This window comes from Trachymyrmex cornetzi, unplaced genomic scaffold (assembly GCF_001594075.2).
Source record: "Trachymyrmex cornetzi isolate Tcor2-1 unplaced genomic scaffold, Tcor1.1 scaffold156, whole genome shotgun sequence".
Lineage (NCBI taxonomy): Eukaryota > Metazoa > Arthropoda > Insecta > Hymenoptera > Formicidae > Trachymyrmex > Trachymyrmex cornetzi.
In genome coordinates, this window is record NW_017296157.1 from 3274031 (window position 1) to 3302025 (window position 27995).

General features: G+C 31.1%; 1 protein-coding gene across 3 annotated transcripts; it reads left to right on the forward strand.

The window, feature by feature from the left end:
- The first annotated feature begins 661 nt into the window (after nt 1-661).
- Ctns (lysosomal cystine transporter cystinosin) lies at nt 662-27981 on the forward strand. 3 transcript variants are annotated; one of them, XM_018503418.1, is made up of 10 exons: nt 662-986; nt 1464-1562; nt 19469-19520; nt 20022-20112; nt 21041-21235; nt 22073-22313; nt 22486-22605; nt 23142-23430; nt 23526-23628; nt 27893-27981. In XM_018503418.1, exons 3-10 carry the CDS (start codon nt 19481-19483, stop codon nt 27960-27962), a joined length of 1149 nt encoding a protein of 382 aa, XP_018358920.1. In that variant the 5' UTR covers nt 662-986; nt 1464-1562; nt 19469-19480; the 3' UTR covers nt 27963-27981. The 3 variants fall into 3 exon arrangements, with proteins under 3 accessions (XP_018358920.1, XP_018358922.1, XP_018358921.1); XM_018503420.1 differs by lacking the exon at nt 27893-27981 and adding an exon at nt 24112-24223; XM_018503419.1 differs by lacking the exons at nt 662-986; nt 1464-1562 and having other exon boundaries at nt 18919-19520.
- Nucleotides 27982-27995: the final 14 nt, after the last annotated feature.

A 27995-nucleotide genomic window follows, 5' to 3' on the forward strand; every position in this document is an offset into this window, starting at 1 on the left:
CCGCGGGAAACGGCAATTTTGTAGGAAGAATCGTTGCGGATGTACCGATTGTTATCAGCATAATCAGTCACTTCTAATGGTGAGCTCGATTTTTTACACGAAATAAAAAACATCCTCGCGTCGGTTGACAGTAATGGAGTACTTTAAGTCGTGTATAAGCTATAATAGACAGTGTTATTACGTGACTTGCACACTTCATCGTTGCTCTCTATCGTTATTACATTATAGATAACGACATCAATATGGTTGCTGATAGTGAAAGAATGTGATAATAAATTTCATTGAAAAATAATTTTATCGAAAGAATGGTTTTGCTGAAGAATATCTAACAGTTTAACTACATACAGATCTAAAAATAACTTTGTTGGACCATAAAAATAATTATGTAGAACATTTAACATTGATGTAATTAGTAAAGTTTTAACATTCTGAAAGCAATTGGTTTTACACAATTATTTTGTTCTACACAATTATTTTGATGGTCTAAAGAAAATTATTTTCTAATCTATATCTAAATAAGTTTTTTCCGTGTTGAAATTGAAAAAAGAATTAGATGATAGTCAATAACGTATAATTCAACTTGTAAGTTTATGCACAATGCGATACATTCGAAAAGAATGTAAAAATTTAGTGCAAAAAATAAAATAAATAATTCTAATAACTCTAAATATGATATACAATCATCCGCAACGAAACTAGAAAACTTCATGAACTCAAGATCAAGCTCAAGGACTTGGAGCATCGGAAACCACGGGAAAATGCAATCGGCAAAGCTTCGATTGGAGATTAAAGTCGAGATCGTCGTTCAGTGATCGCATTTATCAACAAGCTGGATTCCCTCCACGGTGCCGAGTCTATGATCGAAAGTGTTTGTTCACCGGGATGATAACCACGTGGTTTTAGATGCAATAGAATCAAGAAATCATTTCAGATAATTTGTATTCTTACAAATTCAATTGGATCGATCGGTCGATAACGACATAGTGGTATGTTTCTTGATTTTATCTCAAATATGAAATATTAAATCAAGCTGAAACATATAAATGTAATACAATAATAATAACGAATTTTTGAAATCTAATTATAAAATTTTTAATATAAAATTTTTAATTAATTTTGAGATTTTTTTGATAAAGCTTTTTATAAAATAAAATTTTTTTATTACGTGCTATTTAAGAAAAATATTATTTAAAAAATTTATGAACACATTTTAAATTTATATGTAGAAAAGTTTTCTTCTTTTATTTTCTTTTTTTTATACAAATGTCTCTCAAATAATATTATTTTAAAAATTAATGACTAATGCAATAAAGCAGACAAGTTTAAATCTCTGTCATTCAAAGTCACTCAAAGAAACATTCTTTCTGTCAATGAATAAAAATTTTTGATGCGGACTCTCTCTGGATTTCTGATTACGAGCATGCATATTTCAGCGGCCTTTAATAAAAAGCTTCTCGTTACAGACGATCTCGTGAAGTCAGTTGTAGCGCGTGCAGAGATTGGATGTCTCTGCATCTCTCGATGGTAGATTTTAACTGTCACGGCTGAGCGAAATTTGACAGGTGAGTGAACGTTGCGGCGCAAACTTTTATCGGTAAATCAAGGACGATAAAAACCAGCAGTATGCGTCGTAATAATCGTGATTGCTCGTGAAACAAACTGAAATAACGCTATAGATAATGAACGGCACAACAATGGCGGAAATAAGCCGAGCAAAGCAATGAATTATTACGATACTACCTACGCCTAATCTGTAACTATTACTGGTACCTCGATAGTGAAACACATACACTCGCATTCTTTTCTTTTTAGATGCAACGTGGCTGTAATAAATTTCAACTTGCCTTCCATTAGTTATATTTAGCAGAAAAGGCAACTTTGCAATTGTATTATAATTTTGTATTATAATTAGTTTTCGCCCTTAATTAGCTCCTCACTGGATCTAATTGTAAATGTATAAACCAATTATATTAAAGAATATTACAATAATTGCAAAACGGCTTTTTCTGCTGTTGTGAACGCAGTTATTATATGCGATTCTTTATTTATGATATTATTTATATGTGTATTGTGGTTTATACATATAAAGTTTCTTTTGCGTGGTTTCACTGAAGAAATGTTAAAAGCGAAACATCAAAAGTATTATTTAAACCCTCTATGTTTGAGAGGGAATGCGTGGCGAGAATTTTGTACCGCACGCATTTACGACAAAGCGATTCGTCATTTTCGTCGATCGCGCAATGATTTAATTTCCGCGAAACTAGCCGTGAAATCAAAATCGATCAGCGGCAAAGGGGAAAGGGGACCTATCACTCGGTGTCGCGCGATCGACCATCGGCAAACGTGTAGTTATTCGAAACCAGGAAAAACGAGGGCACTGAATGCGGTTGCAAATAGGTCGTAAGTCATTGGCACAAAACACGTTTTGCACACATACAATAAAACGCGCGCCACCGACTTCCGTAAATTGCGGGAATATCTCGCGCATCCAGCGATTTCTGTGCTCGTGATCCTTACTATAAATATTCGCAATATTGTTACCTACGTGAAAAAATATTGAGCGAGAGATGTCGACGTTAAATAATAAATTAATTGTATCAATCATTTTTAAATAACAAAATCACACTATCGTGTGGTAAAATTAAAAGCTTTAAATATAGAGCCTATTTGAGATATCGTATTCTACGATAACTTTTATTATATGATTACAAAAATTAATTAATTATTTCGAATTATTAATTGTAAGATAATATTAAAATCTCTTTGATACACTTTTATAGAAATATTTGATATCTAATTGTATAATATAATATATAATAAAATTTGTAAATTATATACATATATACAATATGCATCACAGGATATTGCGATGAAATAATATTTTAAATATTCGATGCTTTAATGAAATAACACAGTGTTTTTAGGAATTAAATAATAATTAAATACTAATATTTTGCACAAAAATGCATACGTGTATTTGCAAATTTTTATTTAAAAATTAATACATATTGAGTGTATTTACATAAAAACTTTTATATGAAAACTTTTCAAATGGATATGCTTAGTCATTCTGTTGAGTATCACAATCGCATCGTTGCATCAAATGAAGCTTGTTATCGTTACATCTCGATCGAATATTGCGTCGATGTATCACTCAGTGACTCTTCGCGATATGATGAAGAAAGTGGAAATCAAGTATTATCATGAATTTGTATGAGTGTATAGCACATGAACAAGTTATTTAACCATGATAATTGGTCGCCCGTTATTATCGATAAAATTTCAAAGCAAAGGGTGCTTTCTATTTAACGACACAAATCGACACAAAGGTCGTTCTATCTTTGTTACTCATTGAATTTAAAGGAAGATAGATGTGTAGTCAACTAGTATACAACAAATGAAAATCATCCAAAGTCTTTGATAATCGACAATAGAAAGTGTCTTATTGTAAAAACATTGCAACTTGCAACTCCAAAATTTAACGCTGACAGGATTTTTTCCATTCTAGTTACTTCGGTATCACGTTCCACCGGCACAATATCGTTACTGTCGTAGATGGCTTTTTGAAAATGGAATAAAATGATGAAATTTCAATGAAGCCATTTATACTATTTCGCAAAAAACTCCCGTACGCATCAAACGCCACTAAAAAATAAATACTTCTAATCAACGAAAAAGGCCAATTGTCGGCATTACGACAGCACGTGAACATCACCAAGAAAGATGCATAAATATTGGCCAGTCGTGTCAGTCGATTAATCCGCGATCCCGTCGATATTGATATTAAAAACTCAATAAATTGTGAATTATTCATGAATGCGCCGGGATCGGGCATATGGGCTTACGCGAGCTTTTTAACTTCTTCATACTGGATGGAACGGCGCTTTATCGACGCTATAGAATAGCGACAAAAAGCACGCGCGCGGCACATCGCACGAACACAGTGTTAACGACGCAAGTTGTTTTTGTTGAAAATTTTGCAAAATCGCCTACAGCGTACCGTAAACAAAACTGCACTATCCGCAACAAATGGAAATTTTGCAACAGATCCGATATGCAATGCACGATTCGTGGTACCGTTACGAGATACCGCATTCGTATTCTATTATTAACCCTTTCGTTATAGCCGTTTCTACCACGAAATACATTATACGATACAACTGTACGAGCCGTGCACGTACTTCAAAGCGATTGCACCTAAATCATATATGACTGTCTTAAATATATCGTTATTTTACATGATAAGAAAAGAGTATCGAGTGGAATAAACAAAGTCTTTTTAAATGCTGCAATATCGATAAATGTATATCATATTGTATTACTCATTATTTTAAAACATGAGTGTTCTATATGCGTCGAGTGACAGTCCATACTGCACGGAAGTCTTTGCGTGACGAATGACTGCAGTTGCTTATAATAACGAAATTAGGATTAAGCAACGAGAAAGAAGATTGATTTTGAATATGAAATCTTAGAGTACCACATTTTTTTTACCGAATACGAGAACAGATTTCAATTCTTTTACTAATATAAAAAAAATAATCCACACGTAAAACCAGTGTTATTTTATATGTATATTGTTCCATTCTGCTTAATAAACTGTAGGTCAAAATTTAATAATAAAAAATTTTTTTATTTTTATCATTTTATAAATTACTATTAATAGCACATAAAAACTCAGATACCTACTTATTTTGCTACACAACAAAATAAGAAAGAATTTGAACACCAAATAGGAAGAAGAAAGTATGAGTTGATCACGGAGATAATATATGATCAAAGAAACGGTTTAGTTGAAGTACTTCAAAATTTAGCTTGTAGATACAGATCTGAAAATAAATTTTGTTAGATTATCAAAATAATTACGTAAGACACTCAAAACTAATTGCTAGAATGTCAAATTTTTTTGTATCTTTGATCATCATGTTGGAATTTCTTACATAATTATTTTGATGGTCTAAAAAAATTATTTTCAGATCTATATTCATATAAATTTTTAGATTTTAGCAAAATCGTTCTTCCGTGTTGGAAAGCCAAAGACGTACAATAATTATATTTTTCAATTGTTCATTACAATGATGACTAAACAATGCATTGTCGATAAGAAAGTTATCGATGAGTCAGAATATCGATAATCACAGAATTATAAAACTGGGCGTATGTTACTACCTGCTATTTCTGTATAACCATACTAAAACAAATTATAATAATATTGTTTTTGTACCAATAATTAAAAAATGACCAGTTCAGGGAAATTTAAGGAAAACCGGGGACATTCCAGGGACAAACTTTACGCAGACACAAAGTTCCATCCTAGGATTGTACTGTAGAACATCCTAGGATTGTACTGTAGAACATCCCCGTTTTCCACCCTGGAAAACGGGGATGTTCTACAGTAATCTTAGGGTCACGGGACACAAAAAATCTTAAGCAGTAAAACTTAAATAGTAAGTGAGTTGGTCAATTACACACTGAGAGAAATGTTTGATGCGTATAATTATTTATTTTGTTAGTATGTAATTAATAAAAACTTTCTTACTTTTTCATTAAAAAATTGTGTTGTTCTAATAAAAATTTAGTAATTTTAATCAAATTTTGATTAGAACAAAGGTTATAATAATCAAATTTTAATTAGAGCAATAAAATTTTTAATAAAAAAAATAAGAAAGTTGTTATTAAGTACATGTCAACAAAATAAATGATTATACGTGCTAGACATTTCTCTCGGTGTAGTAAAGATTGCAAGCCCACAACGTAAGCAGCAAATCCATGTTGATTTTCCTACTGTTACGTGTTACTGCTTGAGTATTTTGTATGCCATGGTCTTTAATCTAACTGCGCTATAGCCTGTCGAACTCTGAAAGCGATTTAAATTCTCTTGACAGTCAAGGTAAAATGGACAAATAGTAACTACTGTAGCGAGATAAAAATGTTATTAGCATTCGTAGCCTTCGTTCTTGATTAGCGTAGCGTTGCGTACTGCATTATTATGCAAGCCACTGACATTGCATCTGGCAAAGAATTTTCTTGCATCGAGCTCGAGGTATCACGCGATCTTTTCATCAGAATAGAAAAACAAAATGTGCAAATTTTCGTGAAACTTTGTCAAAAAGAAGTGCTTTGGATTAAAAAAAGAAACCGATTCGAGTGAATCAACAAATCTACTCGGAAAATGATGCGATGAAAGTATAAAGACGGCAAATCTATTAACAAAGACTCTACAGTGATAAATGATAAATAAATAATTCTTGCCCAAGATTTGCATTTATTAATATCGCGAGCTTTCTTATTCTTTTTCTCGGCGCCGAGGAGCGCGTTCGTCAAGCGTGTTGCATGTTTCTCTCGTGCAACGCGATATCGATCGGTCACGAGACAATGCTCGATCTTATTATCGATGCACACGTGACTCACAAAGCGTTCTTCGTCATAAATAAGACAATCGAGCTGCAGGAGTAGTAGCTTCTCGACCTATGCGCTCATCAGGCAACCATGTTAATAATTAATATTTCTTAAATTAATCAAGATAATCCAACACGTTAACGATTCATTAGTACACGTCACGTATAGGGAGAAAAATCATTTATAAATTAATTAACTCTAAAAAAAATCATATCTGTATCTAAAGATGCTAGATTATAAAGAAATATAGTTTGCTTTTGACGAGATGTTAATCGGTTTTGATTAATTTTTTTTTTAAAGCGATAAACAACAATTTGACGAATTAAATTGCAGTCTTGCAAATTTAATTATATTCTGGAGTATTAACCAGAATTTATTTTCAAATAGAGCTTATCTTCCTGAGTTATTCGCGTAGCTCCCGTCCAGTACGGAGGGGATTTTATTCCATTTCCATTATCATGATAAATAACATTAAATAAAATTACAACGAAACGTCACGAAGTCATAAGCGTCAGAGCAACGATAATTTGACCGTTATAATGAGAAATGTAAATAGAGCTTAATACACGGCCGCTTATTGTTCGAGGATATCGGACACTCGGTTGCGCGAATTAGCGATTCGGCGGAATGGGATAAACAAATGGCGTAATTAAATATTCACTCCCATTCCACTGGTTTGTAAATTCGACCGGATTTCGTTCCGCCAACAACATACGACGATACCATTTTTATTTATTTACACGATGACACGTTACGAGCGGAAATTGCGTATTGCCTATATCTCATACGTGCGCGATATGTATATTATATTTCGCATTACGTTGAATTTTACAACGCGGTACCATCGTGTGAGAATGAGGATATATTTATTTGAACGCGTGCGCCGCAATTAATTCGATTATTTACTTACGCGTTATATATACGTGCGCTCCGGTTATTAACTGTCATAATTTGTACGCCAGGAATTTCTACTTTACACTTTGCAATTTTGCCAGCTAAAGAGATAATCGCACTTAGTGAAACTACACGTTTCGTGAGCACCGTGTTGTACAAGACGTCCCGTACGCAGTTCGCTAAGTGCAGTGTACATACTACATATATCTCTACATTCTTTGAAGTCAGTTATTTCTACGAGCAGAAACGTCGATTAATAATTGTAAACTACGGATAATCAGAAAGTTTTTTAGGAATTTGTAACATGAAGGATCGATTTAAAAAACAAAAATTTAATAGTCAATCTACGCATTTTACAAAATCACTCTCTATCACAAGAATACCGGTTTTTCTATTTTTTAGACATGCATTTTATCAGTAAACATCGTCTACTAACTACTTACGCATATATAGTAGGCAAGTATGTAATACTTGTAAACCAGATCTGGAATGTTGAACATACTTTCCATAGACTAAGATTATTAATAGAATAAATGATTATGTATCCTTGACTGGTTGAATCTTGTCTAATCAACTTCTCGATCGATTGATCGACTATTAGAGACGAATGCTATCTTGTTACTGTCACTTCAAGAAAAACTGATGATGAGTTCGACAGTCAATGACAGACTCATCGTGAGCTTTCCTCAAGTGGGTCAATTAAATATTCCGCCAATCAATCAATCTGAACATCTAGTATTTTCATTAATTAATGAGAGATTTCACGATGAAATTCAAAGCAGATAAAGGTGCAAAAATTAAATCATTTTATTGACATTTTAATTTATATTTGTTTTAATGGTTTAAATATCAAAACTTTTTTGTTAATAATAATGTATGTACAATAGAGTAACAATCCAGTATTTTTCTATTTTTTTAAGAGCAAACATTATTGTAATAATTAAACAGTTTGTTGCTAATAAATAAATTAAAAATTTGACCTGTATTTTCGTAATCAATATTAATTAAATAGTAACAGAATATATTTAATTAATTAAAATTTTCAGTCAGTAGCTTTTACATTTGTTTTTTACTTTGTATATATCTTAAAAGTTAGATACCTCTATAGTAACCAATAATATCTTTTGATTCCATTTTTAAGAGTACGTAAAATATAAGATTATCTCTCTAAAAGAAATTTTATAATCCCAGCTTGAGTAATACATATTAGAACACCGCTATTTTACGAGACCGTAAATTCACGATGGGAATCGAATTAGAAACAGACAACCGCAGAGCAACAACAATGAATATATTTTATGGAATTGAAACAAAATAACTGGTACCGCTAAATAAAACAAACTAAGTAAAATAAATAAAAGGAGGAACCGCATGCAAGCATCGCATGCGGATTTGTATTATCCAGTTTTTATAAAAACAAACCAAGAGAATACTATAAGCTAGCGGCGATGTAACATACATAACATATATACATATATGTTGTAATATAAGCTATATCTGGAAAATAACAAAATTAATAATCAATTGATTGGTTTTATTATTATTTAGTATTTATTATTCTAAAAAATGGAATATGACCATTTTGCAAGAGAGATACTTGAATGAATTATTCTTTCATGAAAAAACGCGGAATTATTGAGTATCAAATTCTGCAAAGAAGAATGATATCATATATATATATATACAATTAATACAATATATATATATATATGAATATATATGTAAAACAATGAACATACATTTGACTCTGATCGACGTTCGTTCCGAAATTTTTTTAACTGATATATTTACGAATCCAATGTACTTTAAATTAATATATACTTATTTAAAATTAACGTAATTGAACAATTTTTTTCATTTTGTAGGTCAAACTCTGAGGAATATAAAGTTGTAAGAAATATTTGTTTAAACAAATTTTTCGGATCATAATTGAAAGAAATGTTCAAAACCATTGAACCCGCAAATATTGATCAGAATTAAAAAGAGATTGAGAAATATTAAATAAAATATGATACAAACTGTCAGAGTTCTAGCAATTTGTGATTTAAACATAATACTTTGATGTATTCATTTTTATTGATGTTTGAAATGTAAACGTTTTAAACATCTAATATTTATAAAAACACTTTGCACTTATAACGCATACATATTTTTATGGCGTAATATGTATTGTCAATCGTGATATTATTTTTACATTTTATAAATATTAGCAACACATTGTTGTTTCTTTGCTATTTAAGCGCTGCTTTCTCAAACATCTCACGAAATCCGATATTGTGATACGATCAAACGCGTTGGACGGTGATATTAATATTGGAAACCGGATCCACAATAAAGGGTAGACTGGCAAGGAACTCGTAAATTTACGTCGATAACCGACTACAAAAGCATACAGGAAAAGCGTGAGGTGACCGCAGAATAAATCGTTTGGAAAAATATAACAAACTACATATATATGGAAGAAAAAAAGATTCTGCTTATAAGAGATCTAAATTTTCGGTATGCAAAGATACCTAATACGATGTAGTTAAATATCACAGCTAATTATTTCAATATTAAATTAATGGCTAATTTTAAATAAAAAAGATAAGCGATGTTCATCAAGCGTTTCTAATAGCATCAGGAATATCGCGATATGTATTAATGATATTTTTCGAAAATGAGCTACCGTCATATAGTGAGAATAATTTTGCGCCAATAGTCCGCGTTTACAACGTACCTCGTCGCCAACCATGAAATTCACGCTCCAATAGACAATGCTCATCAATATTCATACGATAAAAGCATGAGTGCTCAAATTTCGACGTAGCTATTACAAGCTGTTTTCGCGACCCCACTCGTACGTACACGAATCCTGGCAATCGTACGGTTATTCTCGTAGAAAATGACAAGATACGTTAATGCAGCCTGTCGCATGCACGACGGCCACGGTGTACCTAATGATTTATAATACGCGACTGCGCGTGCAACTCTATTTTCGCACCGATAATTTGTTTTCGAATATATGTAATAAACTACAGGATCAAACGGAAATTAATGAAAGCTGAATTCGCTCTTTTCGCGGCTACAATTTCGCTATTGCGACTGTTAAACAGAGAAAAATCATATGCGAATTACAATAAATATATTGTTGTTCTCTCACATTGCGGGAAATGCGTAAATATGGATATGTCGCGAAACTGAATCTGCCATTATCGAGCAAAAATCGCGATTGAGCGAGTACAGATACTAAACGAAAGAAAATTGCATTATAGACGAATATTACTCTCTCCCACATACTGTAGGGATAAAATCGGTATATAACGTGGATGTGATAGAAAATTAGATAAATTAGTGTTTAGTCATGTAAATATTTCACAAACGACATCATGCAATCGAAACAGGCGATAAACAATGGTAAAACGCAAAAGGCTTTTCAAATTAGTGAAGAGTGAATGGTTGAATTAACCCTGTTAATTCGATCTTGTTGCTTGATTAACCTGTAACAAAAATATATATTTTTTATGATATTAAAAAAATATATAAATTGTTATGACTTACTAAAGCTTCCTGTTATTATAATCTTTTAGAAAAAATTAAAAAATTTTTAACTATATAAAACATTTTACATTTAACTTTAACATAAATATAGTACAACAATTAACACACATGAATAAAATGAAAATGTGAAAAATGAGATTGTGAAACAAAATTATTTTAAATCATTTTACACTATTTAGGCTGGATTGTTTCACCTTTCGATAAACTTCAGCTCACTAACTCTCTAACTCTCTAACTCTCTAATGCTCTTACTCTTTTACTCTCTTGTTTATCCATTAGACAAATTATCACATAGTTTATCCGAAGACAGAACAACCACTTAAAAATTAGAAAAATCCCAGAATTACCAAAACATATATTCCATACAGAAAATGATTTTGATAAAGTATCTAAAAATTTGACTAGATCTGAAAATAATTTTGTTGAATCAAAATAATTACGTAGAATGTTCGAACTGAATTCTAGAATGTCAAAACTTTTTACTTATTTATGCTTGAGCATCTTACATAATAATTATGATAATCCAACAAAATTATTTTTAAATCTATGTCTAGCTAAATTTTAGATACTTCAGCAAAATCGTTCTTTCTGGAAAAATTACAGATTAATTTGATTTCCAATAACTAAAATATCTAATGTTTAAATAAGCTGCAATAGCGATGATATTTACTCGGAAAATAACGGTATTGCTAAAATAACTTTGTTGGATCATCAAAATAGTTATATAGAACACTCGGTTGCTAGAATATCAAAACTTTTTGTAGGATTACTCATTATGCTTGAGTAATCCAACAAAATTATTTTTAAATCTGTACCTAGCTAAATTTTAAATTCAGTAAAATTTCAATAAAATCCTTCCTGGAAATTACGAGTTAATTTGATTTCCAATAACTAATATCAAAATTTATAAAAGTCACGACAAGCGACGATGTCTATTTGAAAAGAACAATATTGTTAAAATTTCTAAAAATTTAGCTAGATGCAAATTTGAAAATAATTTTGTTGAATCATTAAAATTGCTATGTATAACACTCGAGCTAGTTGCTAAAATGTCAAAATATTTTGCAACATTGCATGTCATGCTTTCACGAGTGTCTTGCACAATTATTTTGATGGTCCAACAAAATTATTTTCAGATCTGTATCTAACTAAAGTTTTAGATATTTTGGCAAAATTGTTTTTTTTTTTCATGTATTAATATGATTTGATCGATCGTTGGTCGATTATTGGTCGATCATTAGAAAAATCGTTTCTGTGGAACAACGTTATATGTCCACTTTACAATGATTTACAACCCATCTTGAAATCAAGATATTATATATACAAGAGGGTGTAGGGGTTCACGTGTAAGTCGGTTGGTCGCGCGTGCAGCGCTGACTTCATAAAAAAAAAGGAAAGTCTCGATAAAATCGGGAATAGAGCTATAAAAAATTTCTCGACGGACGGCAGCGGAGTGGCCGGCGGTCGCATATTTCGCGCTCCATCGATCGGCCGAGAAGGCCCCGAGCGAGCGAGCGACAAAAGTCAGCTGAGCGGCTGCGACAGCGCGCGGCGCGGAGTATTTAAAACCGTTTAGCCGGGCAGTTAATTACGCCAATAATTCCGCCAATGGAATAATAATGCTGATGCTGTCCGTCGAGTCGCGACGCGCGCCCCAATAAATTCGACCGGTGAGAGAATCAGAAAGGCCGAGTCGAGTCCAGACTAGCACACACGCGACTACGCACACCTCGTGCAATGATATATCGAGCGACGCGTGCCTGTAATGTCGACATTTTGCCTTAATGTATCACGGGGAATACGGTGAGAGAGAAAGAGGGAGTGGGCCCCCTAAAATATCCTCACAAATATACGAAGGTGAAACATTCTTTACCTTGATGTTCTGGTGGCGAATATTAAGAAAACAATTATGCCGTAAACAAAATTAGGATATTGTTACCTTGGATATTATATTTTTCGGTAACTGATGCAAATTTTATAAAGCGCGAATTTTTTTCAAACTTAATTCTATAAATTTTCAAGCGAGATGTTACTTACAAAAATGCGTGAAGGATCCTTTTTATCTGCAAGAAATAAGCTAAAGAAATTAATAAGTATCTAATTTTACAAGATACATAAATCAATAAAATTGATGTAATTATCCTTTTATTACTTAACTATAATTTCGTTGTACATTTTAAATTTTTCAGAGTGAATCTTCCTCAGAACGATTGAAAATTCATTCCAATCGATCTCATTTATTACTTAACTATAATTTATTTGTATCGTAAATTTTTCAGAATAAAATCTCATTCAAAAAGAATAAAAATTCACTCCAATCAATAGTGGAAATACTGCCACTCAGAATGGAATGACATTTTATTTTTCATAAGAGTGAATGTTTAACCCCAATCATAGTGAATGTTTTATTCGCTTGGAGTGAAACATTAGTCAAGATGACTTCAGTATGAGACCTATAGAGGTGCGTTCCGTTTCACGAGGTTTCACGCATGATACACATCATTTATCCTTGTTGTTTACCAAATGTTAAACAAGGATAAATGATGCATCGTGCGTGAAACGGAACGTATCCTAAGAGTTTTAACCTAAAAAATATTGTTGTAAAACTCAGTAAACGTAGATTCTTATTAGCATTTTATTTTTAGAAATGTGTCGTTATATCTATACATATAATGTCAACACGACGATCAATATGTGATTTATTTATTAAACTTCTTGCATTGTTTTTAATTATTATAGATTATAGTGATGTAGAATATTTCAAATTCTCATGCCTTAATTTTACGAATAAAAATATTCATTCCACAACATAGAAGAATTCACTCCATACACATGAAAACTCCAATTTGAGCGATTTCGTAGTTACTTTATTTTTCGAGTGGAATTTCATTTTCAAGAAATTTAGGGAGTACGACGTGTAGGTATCATTTGTCTGTTGAGACATAAAATAATGATATATCTCCTAAAATCTGTGGAATTCCAGAAGTAGAACACGATCGTATCAACACAATATGTTGTGTCTCCGAAATGTTAATAAGTCGCGTTAAATTATATTTTCTAATCAACAATGAACATTAACCCATATTGGAATACGAGCGATTAAGTAATTGACTACGATAAGAATTAGCATGAAACGGGCATTAAGTCGATCCAATAGCCTCATTCGATATTTAATATTTAATTTATGATAATTGTTATTATACTCGACCGCCTAGATTTTAATGCGTGCAAATCGTTCGCGATATCGCAATATAAATTAAGGAATAACACGCAACAGTACGTATGCGGAGGTAACATTATTAACAAAAAAAGTAAAAAGTACTTCCCAATACTTGCGAGGCAAAAAATTGTTTGCTATTTTCGTGCTTAATTAAATTCACAGTATAATAATCGCTATTAAACGAATTTACCTAAATGCGAAATAAATGAGCGGTTATATTTTTATCCCTCATGCCCCCATGCGTTTCTGCTTTATTTTTATGAAATACTGTCCCTTTAATTCGGTTCTAATTAGGATCTTTTACGACGTGGAGTTACGTTTTTTTTTATATTTCTTTTTTGCGCATTACGTGCACATATCTCGGCTCGAATGGATTCACAGAGTTAGATATCAAAAATAAAAATTCTACCCTGTTCTCTCTCTCTCTCTCTCTCTCTCTCTCTCTCTCTCGTCGGTATGTTCTAGAACATTTTTCAAGTTCTTTCAGTCGTGTGGTCCACAGTAGAAAATACATTTCACATAACGAATCAGTACGTACACATACAAAAATTTCATAAAAGCATATTTACTCTTGCTACATGTAATAAAGTAGAAACATGACAATGTTAATATAAAATACGATTTTACGAATAAAAATGTAGTGAGTAAAAAAAAAGAATTACACGAGAGCGAGATATCGGAAATATGCCGAATGTGAGCATTCCGATAAAAAAAAACGTTCTCTCGATTAGATTACGCTGTAAAGAGAATTACTCGATTTATTGATTTCCGTGTAATCCGGCTTATTTTAGTATTAGCGTCAAACCCTGTTGTCTCTTTCGCTAAAATCCATCTTTCTTTTCATCACTTCTATCATACGAATTTCCTGTGGCACGTCAAAGTGAATCTCGTTTGTCTTTGTCACTCGGTACCGCGTTCGACATATTATTCTCTCTTCTTCTCTCCTTTCTCTTCTCTCGCGCAATCTTTATCATACTCCTATCTTTTTTTTCCTGTTCTTTGAAATACAGCTGGCCTTTTCGCAATCTCGATGGAACTTTACCGAGATTTGACCCACTAAAGCATGTGTTAAGATTATCATCGACTAAGCACTAATTGTAAGTGCGAAAACAGGAAAAAAAAGCGAATGGACCTGCTGAACGGAAATAGTGAACGAAATCGTCTGAATTGACACTAGCACACGAAATTCAACCGAATTTTCGTTCTTTGATCTACAGCGAAAGGGATGGGAAACATTTAAATGATCAAATCTATCAGTGAAATGACCCTTGGGCGTTTAATTAATTGCGTTAATTAGGATCGATTGTTAAAATTAGTTAAATTTTCTTTCTTCGTCTATATATCATTAAATGAATTAAACATGGAGAGGATAATTTTACTGAAGTATCTATAAAAATTTAGTAAGATACAAATCTAATAATAACTTCGTTGGACCATTAAAATAATTTTGCAGGACACTATAATTATTAGAATATCAGAACTTTTTGTAGAATTGCTCATCATGCTTAAATTTTCTACATAGGGTAACTCCGGTATATACGCCGCACCTACCAAAAACTTAATTTATTAAGTATTATTTACTATGTTTAATAAACGAACTATATCGTAAAAACTTTGTACTGTCTACTACTATGAAAAAAGTATTAGAAATCCGAAATATTTAGTTTTCGTATTAAAAAATAAACTTTTTGAAATCTTGCATTTTTGCTATACATATATAGATAATGGGTGGGATATAAGGCAAAAATGCAAGGGTTCAACAAACTAAACAATGAATATGAAAGCAAAGCACTTATATTTTGCTATACAACATGCTTTATTATTCCTCTACACGTATGTATCACGAAATAACCACTAGGTCTTTTACACGCTTTACAGTAATCATTTTATGTAGATTATAATTTATGATGATGCTACTTGTTACAGTGACAAATCGATTCAACTCACAATAATTTCATTAATATTAACAGTAAGAAGCTGAAATTATAACTCAATATAACATAAACGCATGTAATAGAGTAGTTGCGAGAAAATTACCCCTACTCCTTCTATTTTTTCTGACTTCCGCGGCGTATATACCGGAGTTACCCTAATTATTTTTATAGTCCAACAAAATTATTTTTAGAACTGTATCTAGCTAAATTTTTAGATACTTCAGCAAAATCGTACTTTCCGTAATGAAACTTTTTTGTGCACGCAATACAAAAGTCATGTTTTTACACGCCTGAAACAATTATCCGAATGATTCTTAGAAAAGTTATCTTCAGATGCTAAAAAATTTCAATATTTTTATGTTTAAACGTACATTGTATTCTCTTACAGTTATTTATAGAAATCTAATACTGGTCAATATTGAAAGATAATAATTAATTACTTATTTTAAATATTAAAAACACTGTTGTGTTCAGTACTTCTAGTACTTAAATAAGTAATTAGTTACTGTTTTCTGGTAATAAATTGTATTTATTACTGGAAGTATTAAATCGACCAATATTAGATTTCTGTAAAGATTAATAAAGATAATACAAATAGCTTTCGATGAAACGCACACATACACTTGAATGAAAAGAAGGAAATTTTTTATGATTGGAAATTCTCTGTCGAGGAGTCTTGCATGGAAATGCTTCTCTTGCTTTTAAGAAAATAATGAGTAAATATGGACTTTTTTATATTGTCGGCGCTGTGAAAATTTCTCTTTGAATAAAGTTCTTCGCTATTTTCAATGCAAGCAGTTACCGTGGGAGCGTCACGCACTTTACAATGATAAAAATAAAAGATTATTCGAAATTTTAAACTAATAATATGGCATTAAAGAAGCAGAAGAATTTAAAGCAAAACAATAGTAAAATAAAAAGAAAAATAAAAAGAAAAAAAATTTATTAAGATTCACGAAATGAGATAGAATAAATTCATTATCGATTAAGAAAAGAATTATTGATGTCATATATACATATGAAATAATTCTAAATTCTAATATGAATGTTATCACGTTTCATAATTTTTGTAAAGTTCTCTTCCCGGGAAAAAATGTTTCTTATATAATTATATATAATTATATAAAATTGTATATAATTATATTAAAAATTAACAACTTTATATATATATATATATATAAAGTTGTTAATTTTTAATATAATTATATACAATTTTATATAATTATATATAATTATATAAAATTGTATATAATTATATTAAAAATTAACAACTTTATATATATATATATATATACAATTATATATAAAATATGTCTATATATAATATATAACATTTTTTCCTGGATTATTATTACTTATTTATTAAGAAGCATAGGGACCATATTAATTGGAAAACAACACAACACTCTCGATCATTACGGCACATAGATTGGAATTTGCATATGATTTCGATTGGGAGAATATTGGAGAATATGGGAGAATATGGGAGAATAAACAAACGACTAACAGCAGAAATGATTTACATACATAAACAGAAAAATGACCTTAACGTACAAAATGATACAGAATAAACATATGCTATTTTAAATTCTAAAAATTGATGCTTCCCTCTCTTCCAGTTTTATTGAAGGTCTATTTGTGTTATTGCGTGACAAACGTTCTCAGTAGATTCATAACAAGCGCGTTGTCAACATCGCATAATATGTCAATCTTCAAACATCCACATTATAAATTTTTAATAAAATACCATCAGTCTAATTTCAATCTTATTTATTAAATATTTATACCTTTGACGTAACTCATTATCTAGTAAACTTGGAAATTTAATGGACAATTTTGATATATGAATGCGAATAGACTTTATCCATAATTCACATTAAGACGAACAATATTTTGTAAGTACCATAACACAATCTAATTTCCTGAGTGTAATTAACGACAATCTTTGTATATATTTTAGTTATTCATCAATGTATTTGCTGAAGAGCAAATCAAAATCAAGGATCAAAACGTTTTTATTTAATTATTATATACAATGAAACTCATTGCAATCGCATCCAGGATTGGCTCTCAAAGACTTATTTATTCCTAATTGATTTAATTCATTAGAGTCTATAGAATTTCTATTGTTTCATTACTTATTTATAAGGATTTGCACAACGCCGTCTGATAGTTATGCAAAATTAACGTTACTTCTAATATTATATACAATATGTACAAATTGCGACTCATTTCTCTAGAAAACTAAGAAAGAACGATAAGAAATTATAATCGATTGCAAGCTGGACATTATATTGTCCTACGAATATATGTTTGTATTTTTTTGAATGTATATTCTCATTATTTAGGCCCGGTTGCACCAATGTTACTTTGACTTTAAGCGAGATTTAAAACTCTCTGTCTCGTTTTAAAGCCGAAAAAGAGACAGAGACAAAGAGAGTTTTAAACCTTGCTTAAAATCAAAGTAACGTTAATGTAATCGAGCCTAAATAATGAGCCTTAATAATTCCTTTTTATTAAATTTAAAAAAAAATATTTTATTACGCTAAGTTTCTATACTAAATATACAACAAATATATAGTAAATATATAAATATTTACTATATTTGCATTTAGATTAAACAACTATTTCTTTAAGCAATAGCTTTATTTCCTTTAATTTTTTAAAGCTATAATTACATAATTATATGTACATATATATATATTTATATATATATATATATTATATTTTGCTTCTATCTTTCTTTCGATCATTCACTCCATTATTTCTTACAAAAACATATTATGTGCATATGTATGTGTGTCTTTTTTCAATGTGGATTCATTAAACCCAAATGATTACATATCAATCATCCCTGCGAGAGTGCGAATCTTGCCGCCAAATGTCACTCCAGCTGGCAAGTGGCAGCTGTGGCGCGGTGGCGCGTCGTGGGTCACGTGCTCATTGTTGACGTCGCATTCCGTTACTCCTTATCGCTTTTTTAACTATTCTTAACTGCGAGAACTTATCGAGATCGGTGCCAAACGTCGCGTTCGCGTTTATTGCCATCGTCCTAATATTCTTACAACGGAGAACACTCGTGAAATGATATCTACGATAACGAACAGCACTCGTCGACATCGTCGTCATTGTTTGACGCTCTGATAGCCGCCAAAATTTAAGATATCCGCGAAGATCCGAAACGATTTACCAATCATCGAGATTATCGACAAGTGGCACTTGTAACGAAATGCCACAGCGCGTAAAATGTTATCGTAAAGCACGAATTGCCGTGATGCCCTTGCGCATTTTGAGGTTAAACCCGCCGTTCTCCACATGCTTGCTGCGTTCGTGCCATCGGCGGGGGGCCCCCCCCCCCCCGAGCTGGACGCCGCGAAAGAGCGCGATGACAATGGCATTCTTGAATCGATAACTGCATTAACTGCTACCTCATTGAAGTGCGATAATACCAACCTAAACGTGGTACGTTGTCTTGTTTCAGTTATCGTGCAATATGGCTTTGTTGCGATACTCGTGGGTCTTGTTACTACCAGGTGAGATCAAGAAAGAAACATAGAGAAGTATATACAACCCGCTGAACACAAAAAATGTAATAGCAACATTACATCATAATGTTATAATCTTTCATTCATTAATATAAATATGTAGAATCATATAATTTATAATTTTATAGTTTTCCATTATTATAGTTTTATAGTTTCCCATTCGTCAATATAAATATTTAACATTACATGACAATATTATAATTTACCACTCATCAATATAAATATCAATATAACATATGTTGTACATAACAATTACACAGTCATATAATTGTTATGTACAACATATGTTATATTCATGTACTAAAATTCACTGCCATCGCTGAAAAATCTATACTTGCATTTCAGATCTTCATTATTGGTAGTAAATTTTAGAATACGGTCCATATAGTTAAATAGGAAATTATAATAATTGATGTAATATTACTATTAGTTTGTGTTTAGTGGGAATGTTTTCATTTTCGTTACTATACATGTCGTTCATATTTACAGTTTTGACATGCGTTCAGGGAGACCTTAGAGCATCAACGCAGGATTTAAAAGTACAACTCAATCAGCGGAGCTCGTTCAACTTATCACTGACGTGAGTAGCTTGTTATGAGTCGCTAACTTGAGCTATTACATTGGATTGCACTGTGGATATCGTCGAGTACTTAGATTTTATTGGCTATTGGAAGTTGTAATATGAGCTGTTGTATTGCTTTTAGGGACATGTATGTGTTGACAGTGCTGATATAGGGTACTTTCCAGCAAGAGATACAAATGGCATAACTCATGAATTATTTCATCTTTATTTAATATTTTTATCAAATAACAAGGATGTAACAATTCATTCTATTAAGATCCAAACACAATAAAAAGCACAGACAATAGCAACAGGAAATTACACACAGACAATAAATTTTATGCTGTATTGATACACAATTTCTGATAGGTCGAAATCCATACACAGTACAGAATCTTGCAGCAATATTGCTGTAACATTTGTAGTGTTGCTGCAATATTGCTGGAATGATCTGTGCTATATGGGAATTTATTGCCTTGTTTCTATTGCCTGTGCTTTTCATTAGTTTGGGACCTTACATTGTTTTCTGTCTCTTGCTGGAAAACACCCATAGTTGTTACTTATATCTGTGAGTGTAAATTAAGTTTACATTAGTAGAAACCTTTGTTGTATATATGCATGATAAAAAGTGCTTTAAAATTAATATATTTGTGTTCTATCACCTTCACCCACATTAAGCTTATATTAGTTAATCTAAGCGTGCCATGGCGATAGAATTCGTTTTATCTCCTTTTATGCTCTAAAACTGATAACAACAGACATCTAATGACGTTAAAATGTAACATTGTTTTCGGACTTTATACTTTATCATTCAATTACAGAATGATAAATCAATGATAGCTTGAATGGCTTGAATGATAGGCTCATGTCAGTGTGTGCTTCAGAATTGCAACCATGCGTACATACTAAAAATGAGATTTTTTACTAGCCACATCTTACTTTGCAGGGAACCGTTAGAACCTGATAGCAGAACTGCAGTCGTTACGATAGATGTACAGCATCCTGATCTGCTATCTATAAACCCATCAAACTTTTCTATTACACCGAGGGACTCAAAAACAGAATGGGTTATTTATGTTAAAGGCCTGGGCGCAGGTCATTTGATTGTTAGCGCTAATGTAACCCCTAGTGATATTACGGAGTAAGTATAGAAATGTTTTATAGAAATTTTACGAGCTCTTTTTTTTTTATATTTTGATTAAACGTTTCAATCGGCTGTTGATATTTTAAATAACAGTTGATTACGAACGTGTATTTATCATTTGCTATAAACATTCATAATCAAGTATTGTGAAACAATAAACAGTGGGGAATAGAGACCTATGACACTGATGCTTTCGTTCCCTCCCTATCTTCGTGACTAATTCTGAAAAGATTCAAAAGTGTGGAAAATTCACGTTCCATTGCACTAAGATTGCTAGCTAAGATTGCTCAGATAGCCTCTTGACCTAAACTTGTCAACCAAGCTGTAACATACAGTTTCGTTAGTCTGTCTCCAGATGTTGAACAGATTATTTCGTAATTCAATTGCAGTGTCTAATAATTACCACGTCTAAATAATTTTATATATAACTTTTTTTTATAATTTATTTATAAATAATTTTAATATTTTTTTGTAATACTGATAAGTGAAAGTTATTAAATATATATCAGTGATAAAATATCTGCAAATTTTGCTACCGGAATCACAATGCTACTTTATTATTTAAACTTATTGGTACTTTTAAAAAAATCAGTTTTTAGAAAGTGTTGTATGAAATAAATTTACCTCGAAATTTTTAATTATTATCAAAGCAATTATTATCATTTTTCATGTTGAAAAATGTCTATGTATAAAATTATTATTATACCGCGAGATCAGTTACATAATATCGATTTAAAGTGAGCAAATTCTATTTCTGTTATTTTTATTTAACATATTTTTAAAAATAATATTTTAACAGTATATCCAAAAATATATCTGTATATCTCTTTTTAGTTTCTCCCAAGCGTTTGTTAGAGTAACAATAGAGAAATCAAATACATTATATCATATCAGTGCTGTGGTTGGATGGATATATTTTTTAGCATGGAGTGTAAGCTTCTATCCACAAATCTATATTAATTATAAACGTAAAAGTGTTGTGGGTCTTAATTTTGATTACGTGTCACTAAATCTTGTCGGTTTTCTTATGTACGCACTGTTCAATTGTGGCCTGTACTGGATACCTGAGATTGAGGTAAGACATTGCCATTTGTTTCTATATCTTGCAATGAAATAAGAGAGAGAGAGAGAGAGAGAGAGAGAGCGCTAACATTGAGATATTTTTATAAATAAATAATTTTTAGTACGAATGTGAAATAAAAATGCGCGTATTATGACGATCAATTAATTTATTAAAATATTTTCAGAAAGAATATTTCGAACGATATCCAAAAGGCTTGAATCCTGTACAAATCAATGATATATTTTTTTCGTTACATGCAGTATTTGCTAGTATAATAGTTATCGGACAATGTTTTATTCATGAGGTAACTAAACATCAAGACAGCATATATTTAAGAGGATCCTAAAGTGAAGCCTAAAATCACCAGAGATTGTTGTTTGTCCAGCGCATCGACATATCTTTATATACTACCATACCAGTATCTCACGCAACCTATGGTACACGCAGTCGCACGTTCGTGTCAATTTTCGTATAACAAATTCATCGCGATAAAGCATCTAAGTCTAATTCTCAGAACTCGACATTATTTATTCGTGCAAACTACGTGTCTGTGGATTTCGTAAGTACAGGTTGCAAAACTTCCGTATCAAGCAAATGTTATCACGACTTAACAGCTTGAGACGCCATGTTACACTAAGAAATGGTAAAAAATATATCAATTTCGAAATTTTTGATTGTTCTTGGCATAAACTCCACCTCACAGACATGTATTAACGCGAGAAAAAAGTATTTGTTATACAAAAATTATATGATTTAGTCGGTAATATAGACGACTTTAGGATCCCTTTAAAGTAGCTATTTGTAGAAATTGTAATTCAATCGTATTTATTTTTACTTCAGACAGGTAATCAGAGAGTATCAACGACTGCACGTTTTATCCATGGGATATTTGCGATTTTTATACTAATATCTTTGATATTATCTTTCGTGAAGACAATCCAATGGCTAGATTTTCTCTACTACTGTAGCTACGTTAAGCTCAGCGTAACGCTTATTAAATACGTACCGCAAGCATTTTACAATTATAGAAGGAAGTCCACTGTCGGCTGGAGTATAGGAAATGTATTTTTAGATTTTACGGGTGGCATTTTATCAATGCTACAGATGATACTCAACGCTTATAACTATGGTAAACATACAAATGTACAACTAGATTACTTTCTTGTATGTAGAATGCGTAAACTAATGTTTATAAGATATTAACGTCATAAATTGTTATCTCAGATGATTGGGAGAGTATTTTTGGAGACCCAACCAAATTCGGTCTTGGATTCTTTTCTGTGGCGTTTGATGTATTTTTCTTAATTCAGCACTATGTTCTGTACAGGTATGTATACATGCATGCTTTAATATTGCTTGCGCTTTGCATCCAATCTTTTTTATCGAATAACTTTTTTAGAAATCCTGAACCTATGCTAATAATAATATAAAAATAATACTTTGCGAATTAAGCTTTTGTATAAGATCTAATGATTATGTATTAAGATTTCATGTATATGGAAGATGTTGACTGATCTTTTTTTGTGTTGCACTTTTGATGGTTAATAAGCATTATTAATTGCATGATTTTATTAACTATTAATATAACAGCGGACTTCGATACTTCATTATTCGTATTATTCTAATTACATTTAATTGTATAAATATTATACACAATGAGAGATAGTATGTTGAACATTAATACGAGAATAGAATACCTATTTATGATTGAATTTCTTTAATCGCATATATATGTATGCTATTTCGTGTTACTTATTTAGTGAGCTACGTAATTATAGATATGACGTAGAGCAAGACTTTAATTTTACAGACATAACGATGAGAAGATGATTGACCTGAATAGCAGAATATAGCGACTCTTCGACGAGGACTTAATTTCCCTTCCTTAAAATCTTTTCCTGATCTATATTTTATATAGATGTTTTATATATTCATATAAATCTTTGCACGAATTTTCTCATTTATCATTATTATGTATATAGGATGTAATAGATAGAATATAAAGTGATAGAATTTAAAATGTGTACAAAACGAATATATATCAGCATGCGCGATATCAAAAGATATGCAAATTTTTATATATTCTTTTTTCTTCTCAGTATTGATATTTGTGAAAATATTTCGTAAAGAATATGTTTTTAAAAAATTATATAAGTAAAAGATATGTATATTGCGTATATCTGCAATATAAATAATTTTTATTTTTATAATTTTTATTAATAAATTTTATTTAATTTTAAGTCGAAACATATATGAATTAATATCATAGCTATGACAGAAAATATTTATATTTTTTCTAAACATTATTTTAAATATAATTTTTTGTTAAAGGTATTTAAATTAAGAAGATAGTACAAATTACTATCTACTGTAAAAAATAATTCTAACATTGAATTGGAACAGTATCGTAAAAATAAGAGGTGAATGATGCAATCTTACGGAAGTTTTGCACAAATAAATGACGTATTTTTTATAATATTTATCAAATATATTATATAAAATAAAGAATCGTATTTAGTAGTTTACATTAAATATAAAATAAAAACACTATATTTAAAAAGAAAATAGTATATGGATGTTGAAAGATTTTTTCAACGTAGTTAAATTTTTGTTAAAAAATCAGAATTCTATTAACGTTACAATAAATTATTATTATTGACGTTGTTATAATAAAAATAATATTTCATGGAGCCAATATTTATCTCGACACGAAGTTTCATTATTTTCACACGGTCCCATTTGTTCATTACGCATCAAACTAAATCCCCACCCGAGATAATTACAGATGATATTTTAAATACTAATGTGATATTGACACGTTATACTATATCCCCAGTATTGTATAACGTTATATTTTATTTGATTGCCGTAAGATAAATGTAAAAAAGGTTGATCATTCGCATGAGGCATGTTCCGCGTTTATTATTATTATTGTTGTATTATGCATTAAAAAGATTTAATTGTAAGTTTTGTAAATTGCACGGTGGTAAAAAAAATGCGGCGATTTTATAGCTATAACTTGGGAGAATAATCGTCCGAATAGATTTGGGTGCCAAATACGATTTTGTGCGTGCCATTCCGTGTCGAATGTGTGAAATTGTGTGATCTTATTTTCATTAACTCGGGACTAAACATCTATCTCAGATAGCACATGTCCACAATCGGAACATAAAACATCTTAAAGTTTTTTAAGACTTTTGTGATATAATGTTCATGCTTAGAGAAAGATACAGAGGTTGCAACTATGAAGATAATAACTATACAAGTTTTATATGTAGAATTAATGTATATAGTTGAATAAATTAATATATGTAAGTGAATATACTATTGAATAAACTATTTTATATATTGCAATAATTATAAAATGGTTTGTTTATTTGTGTACAAGACATAGTAGTGGCAATTATAAAAAACGACTTGATGACGTTTTTAAGATATATCCCGATTTTGGACATGATGCTGCTTGGGATATCTTCATTTTCTCGTTTCGAATGCATAACAATAATATCTGAAAGGTTTCATCGGTAAATAGCCCCGTTATTTTTTTATGTAACGTTTGTTATCCCCGAGATAAATAAATGAATCGATTGAAAAGTTTCACGACAGGAGTTTAATTAATCGCGAAATTAATGCGAGGGGTTTTTGAGGAACAGAGAGGGATTAAAATTCTTTTCAGATAACGCTATTTTATTTGAATGTGTAATAATCGAGGTAACAACTATTCATGTCGAATGATTATGAATATGTATATGCAGACGAAAGTTTCTTGTACATATCTTTTAAACGAACTGTAACGATAAAATAAAAATAAGTGAAGTTGCCCATCCGGAACTCTCTCCCTTTTTACTGCCAGTAGGAATTGGCCACTTTGATTCCCAGATTAATCCAGGGATTACGTATCTTGAAATGATATGAAAATTATAAAAAATTATAAACAAATTCACTAGAATATTTATAATTGTATTGGTCAATGCACCTAGTGAATTTTGCTTACTTTTGTAATTTTTAAGGTTTTTCAACTTTTTTCAATTCGCATTAAATAATGAATCAAATTCGTCGACGTACAATGTTAGGTACAAACGCTTTAACGCTTAGCATATATATTTTTATCAAATACTGTCAAAACAACATGCAGAAATAAAAAGTGAAGTTCTAATGTTTTATTTTATTTTGTATTTTATTGTATTAAAAGTTGGTAAGGACGCGCGATTAGCGTTGATTAAAATAAGAGTAAATGATATAATTTAGATAGTTTTCACACAATTTTTAAAATACTTTTTACTTAGCACCTCATTCGCTTTTTTGCTTCTTTTTACATTTTTTAGAATTTTCGCAGCATATTTGGAGATCTTTTGCAGTACACTAGCTAAAAATAGAGACCTTCTAATCAAAATTTGGCCATGACAAGAGGTCTAACATTTTTGATAAAAAATCGACTGATATGTTTTATCTCATTCTGCAATGATGCGAGAGAAAAAAAAGATACGTGCTATCTCGCGCTGACTAACGCGATTTAACAAAAAATGTTAGACCAATGATATGTATGCTATCTCATGACCAGACTATAATTGTTTTCCTTTAGAAGACAGTCGACACAAATATCATCTTATCTGTTATTCAATGTGTTATTCAATGAATACCAACACTGGTAAATTTATAATGTCGGACTATATCTATATAATTTGAGTTATTTGTAAACATTTTTATAGATCGCCACTGCTCTTATTCAATATATTGTTAATTTAATACAATAAAGAGAGTTAAACAATTTAAAGACTAGCAAACGTAAATCAAATTCTGTCCTAGATTCAATATTCTGTCCAATTTAATTTTATCCTATTGCTTTTTAAATTCTTAGGACAAATTCTGATTGACTGTAATCAAATCGACTACTACGTATTTAAATTGTTTCACCTATCTTCTTCCACCATGATCAAACGTAAAAAAAAACTTTAGCCGTAACTGTAAAGTAAACAAATCTGCCTATCATAGCAAAAGTGCGATCTTACGCTTTAGACTGCTCGACCATGATTGGCGACATCTTAAAACTTTTATGTGTGATAGCCTTAACTCAAAGAAATGTTGTATTGTGTAATTAAATTTGATTCAAATTTATTACATATGATTTATTAATAATTTAATTTATTATTTACTAAGTGCATACGTTAATATAGATGTTGGTTACTTTGAAACTAACTACAGAAATTGATTAATTTTGACACACGTGTGGAAGTTAAAAATAACAATAAATTATTTTAATTCAAGGAATTGGATTATTATTGCTTCTTTGATACATAACATCGAAGAAGGATAGAACGATATTTGTGCCAACTGTGCTTTCTAAAAGGAAAGCAGTCTCTGATCAAAGGGTCCCTAGTTAAAAAACCCTAGTTAAAAATCGACCCCCAGTTCATTAACTCTACTAATTCTACTAATCAGCTTAACACACTTTGTTTTAACGATATTTGAAAGATTTTACGCTCTCTCCCATCCCTCTTCCCGAGCGTGCCGGGAGATGACGAATCTCCGTGATCGCCGCTCGCCACTCTCAATCTGCTTAAAAAAATGTGTCGCAATTCCTTTCCTTGCAGGAATCGCGCGGACTATGCCGAGCTGCCCGGCCATTGCCAGGAGGAGCCCGAGGGCGCGTGCAGCGCATGAAAATACGAAAAGTCGCTTATCGCATCGCAAAAT

Bases quoted from the DNA above. Each gene is read 5' to 3' on its own strand.
- Ctns (XM_018503418.1), top strand. From the start codon at position 19,481: ATGGCTTTGTTGCGATACTCGTGGGTCTTGTTACTACCAG. The intron at 21,236-22,072 runs GTAAGTATAGAA...ATCTCTTTTTAG, and splicing joins ACCCCTAGTGATATTACGGA to TTTCTCCCAAGCGTTTGTTA. The intron at 23,629-27,892 runs GTATGTATACAT...CTTTCCTTGCAG, and splicing joins CAGCACTATGTTCTGTACAG to GAATCGCGCGGACTATGCCG.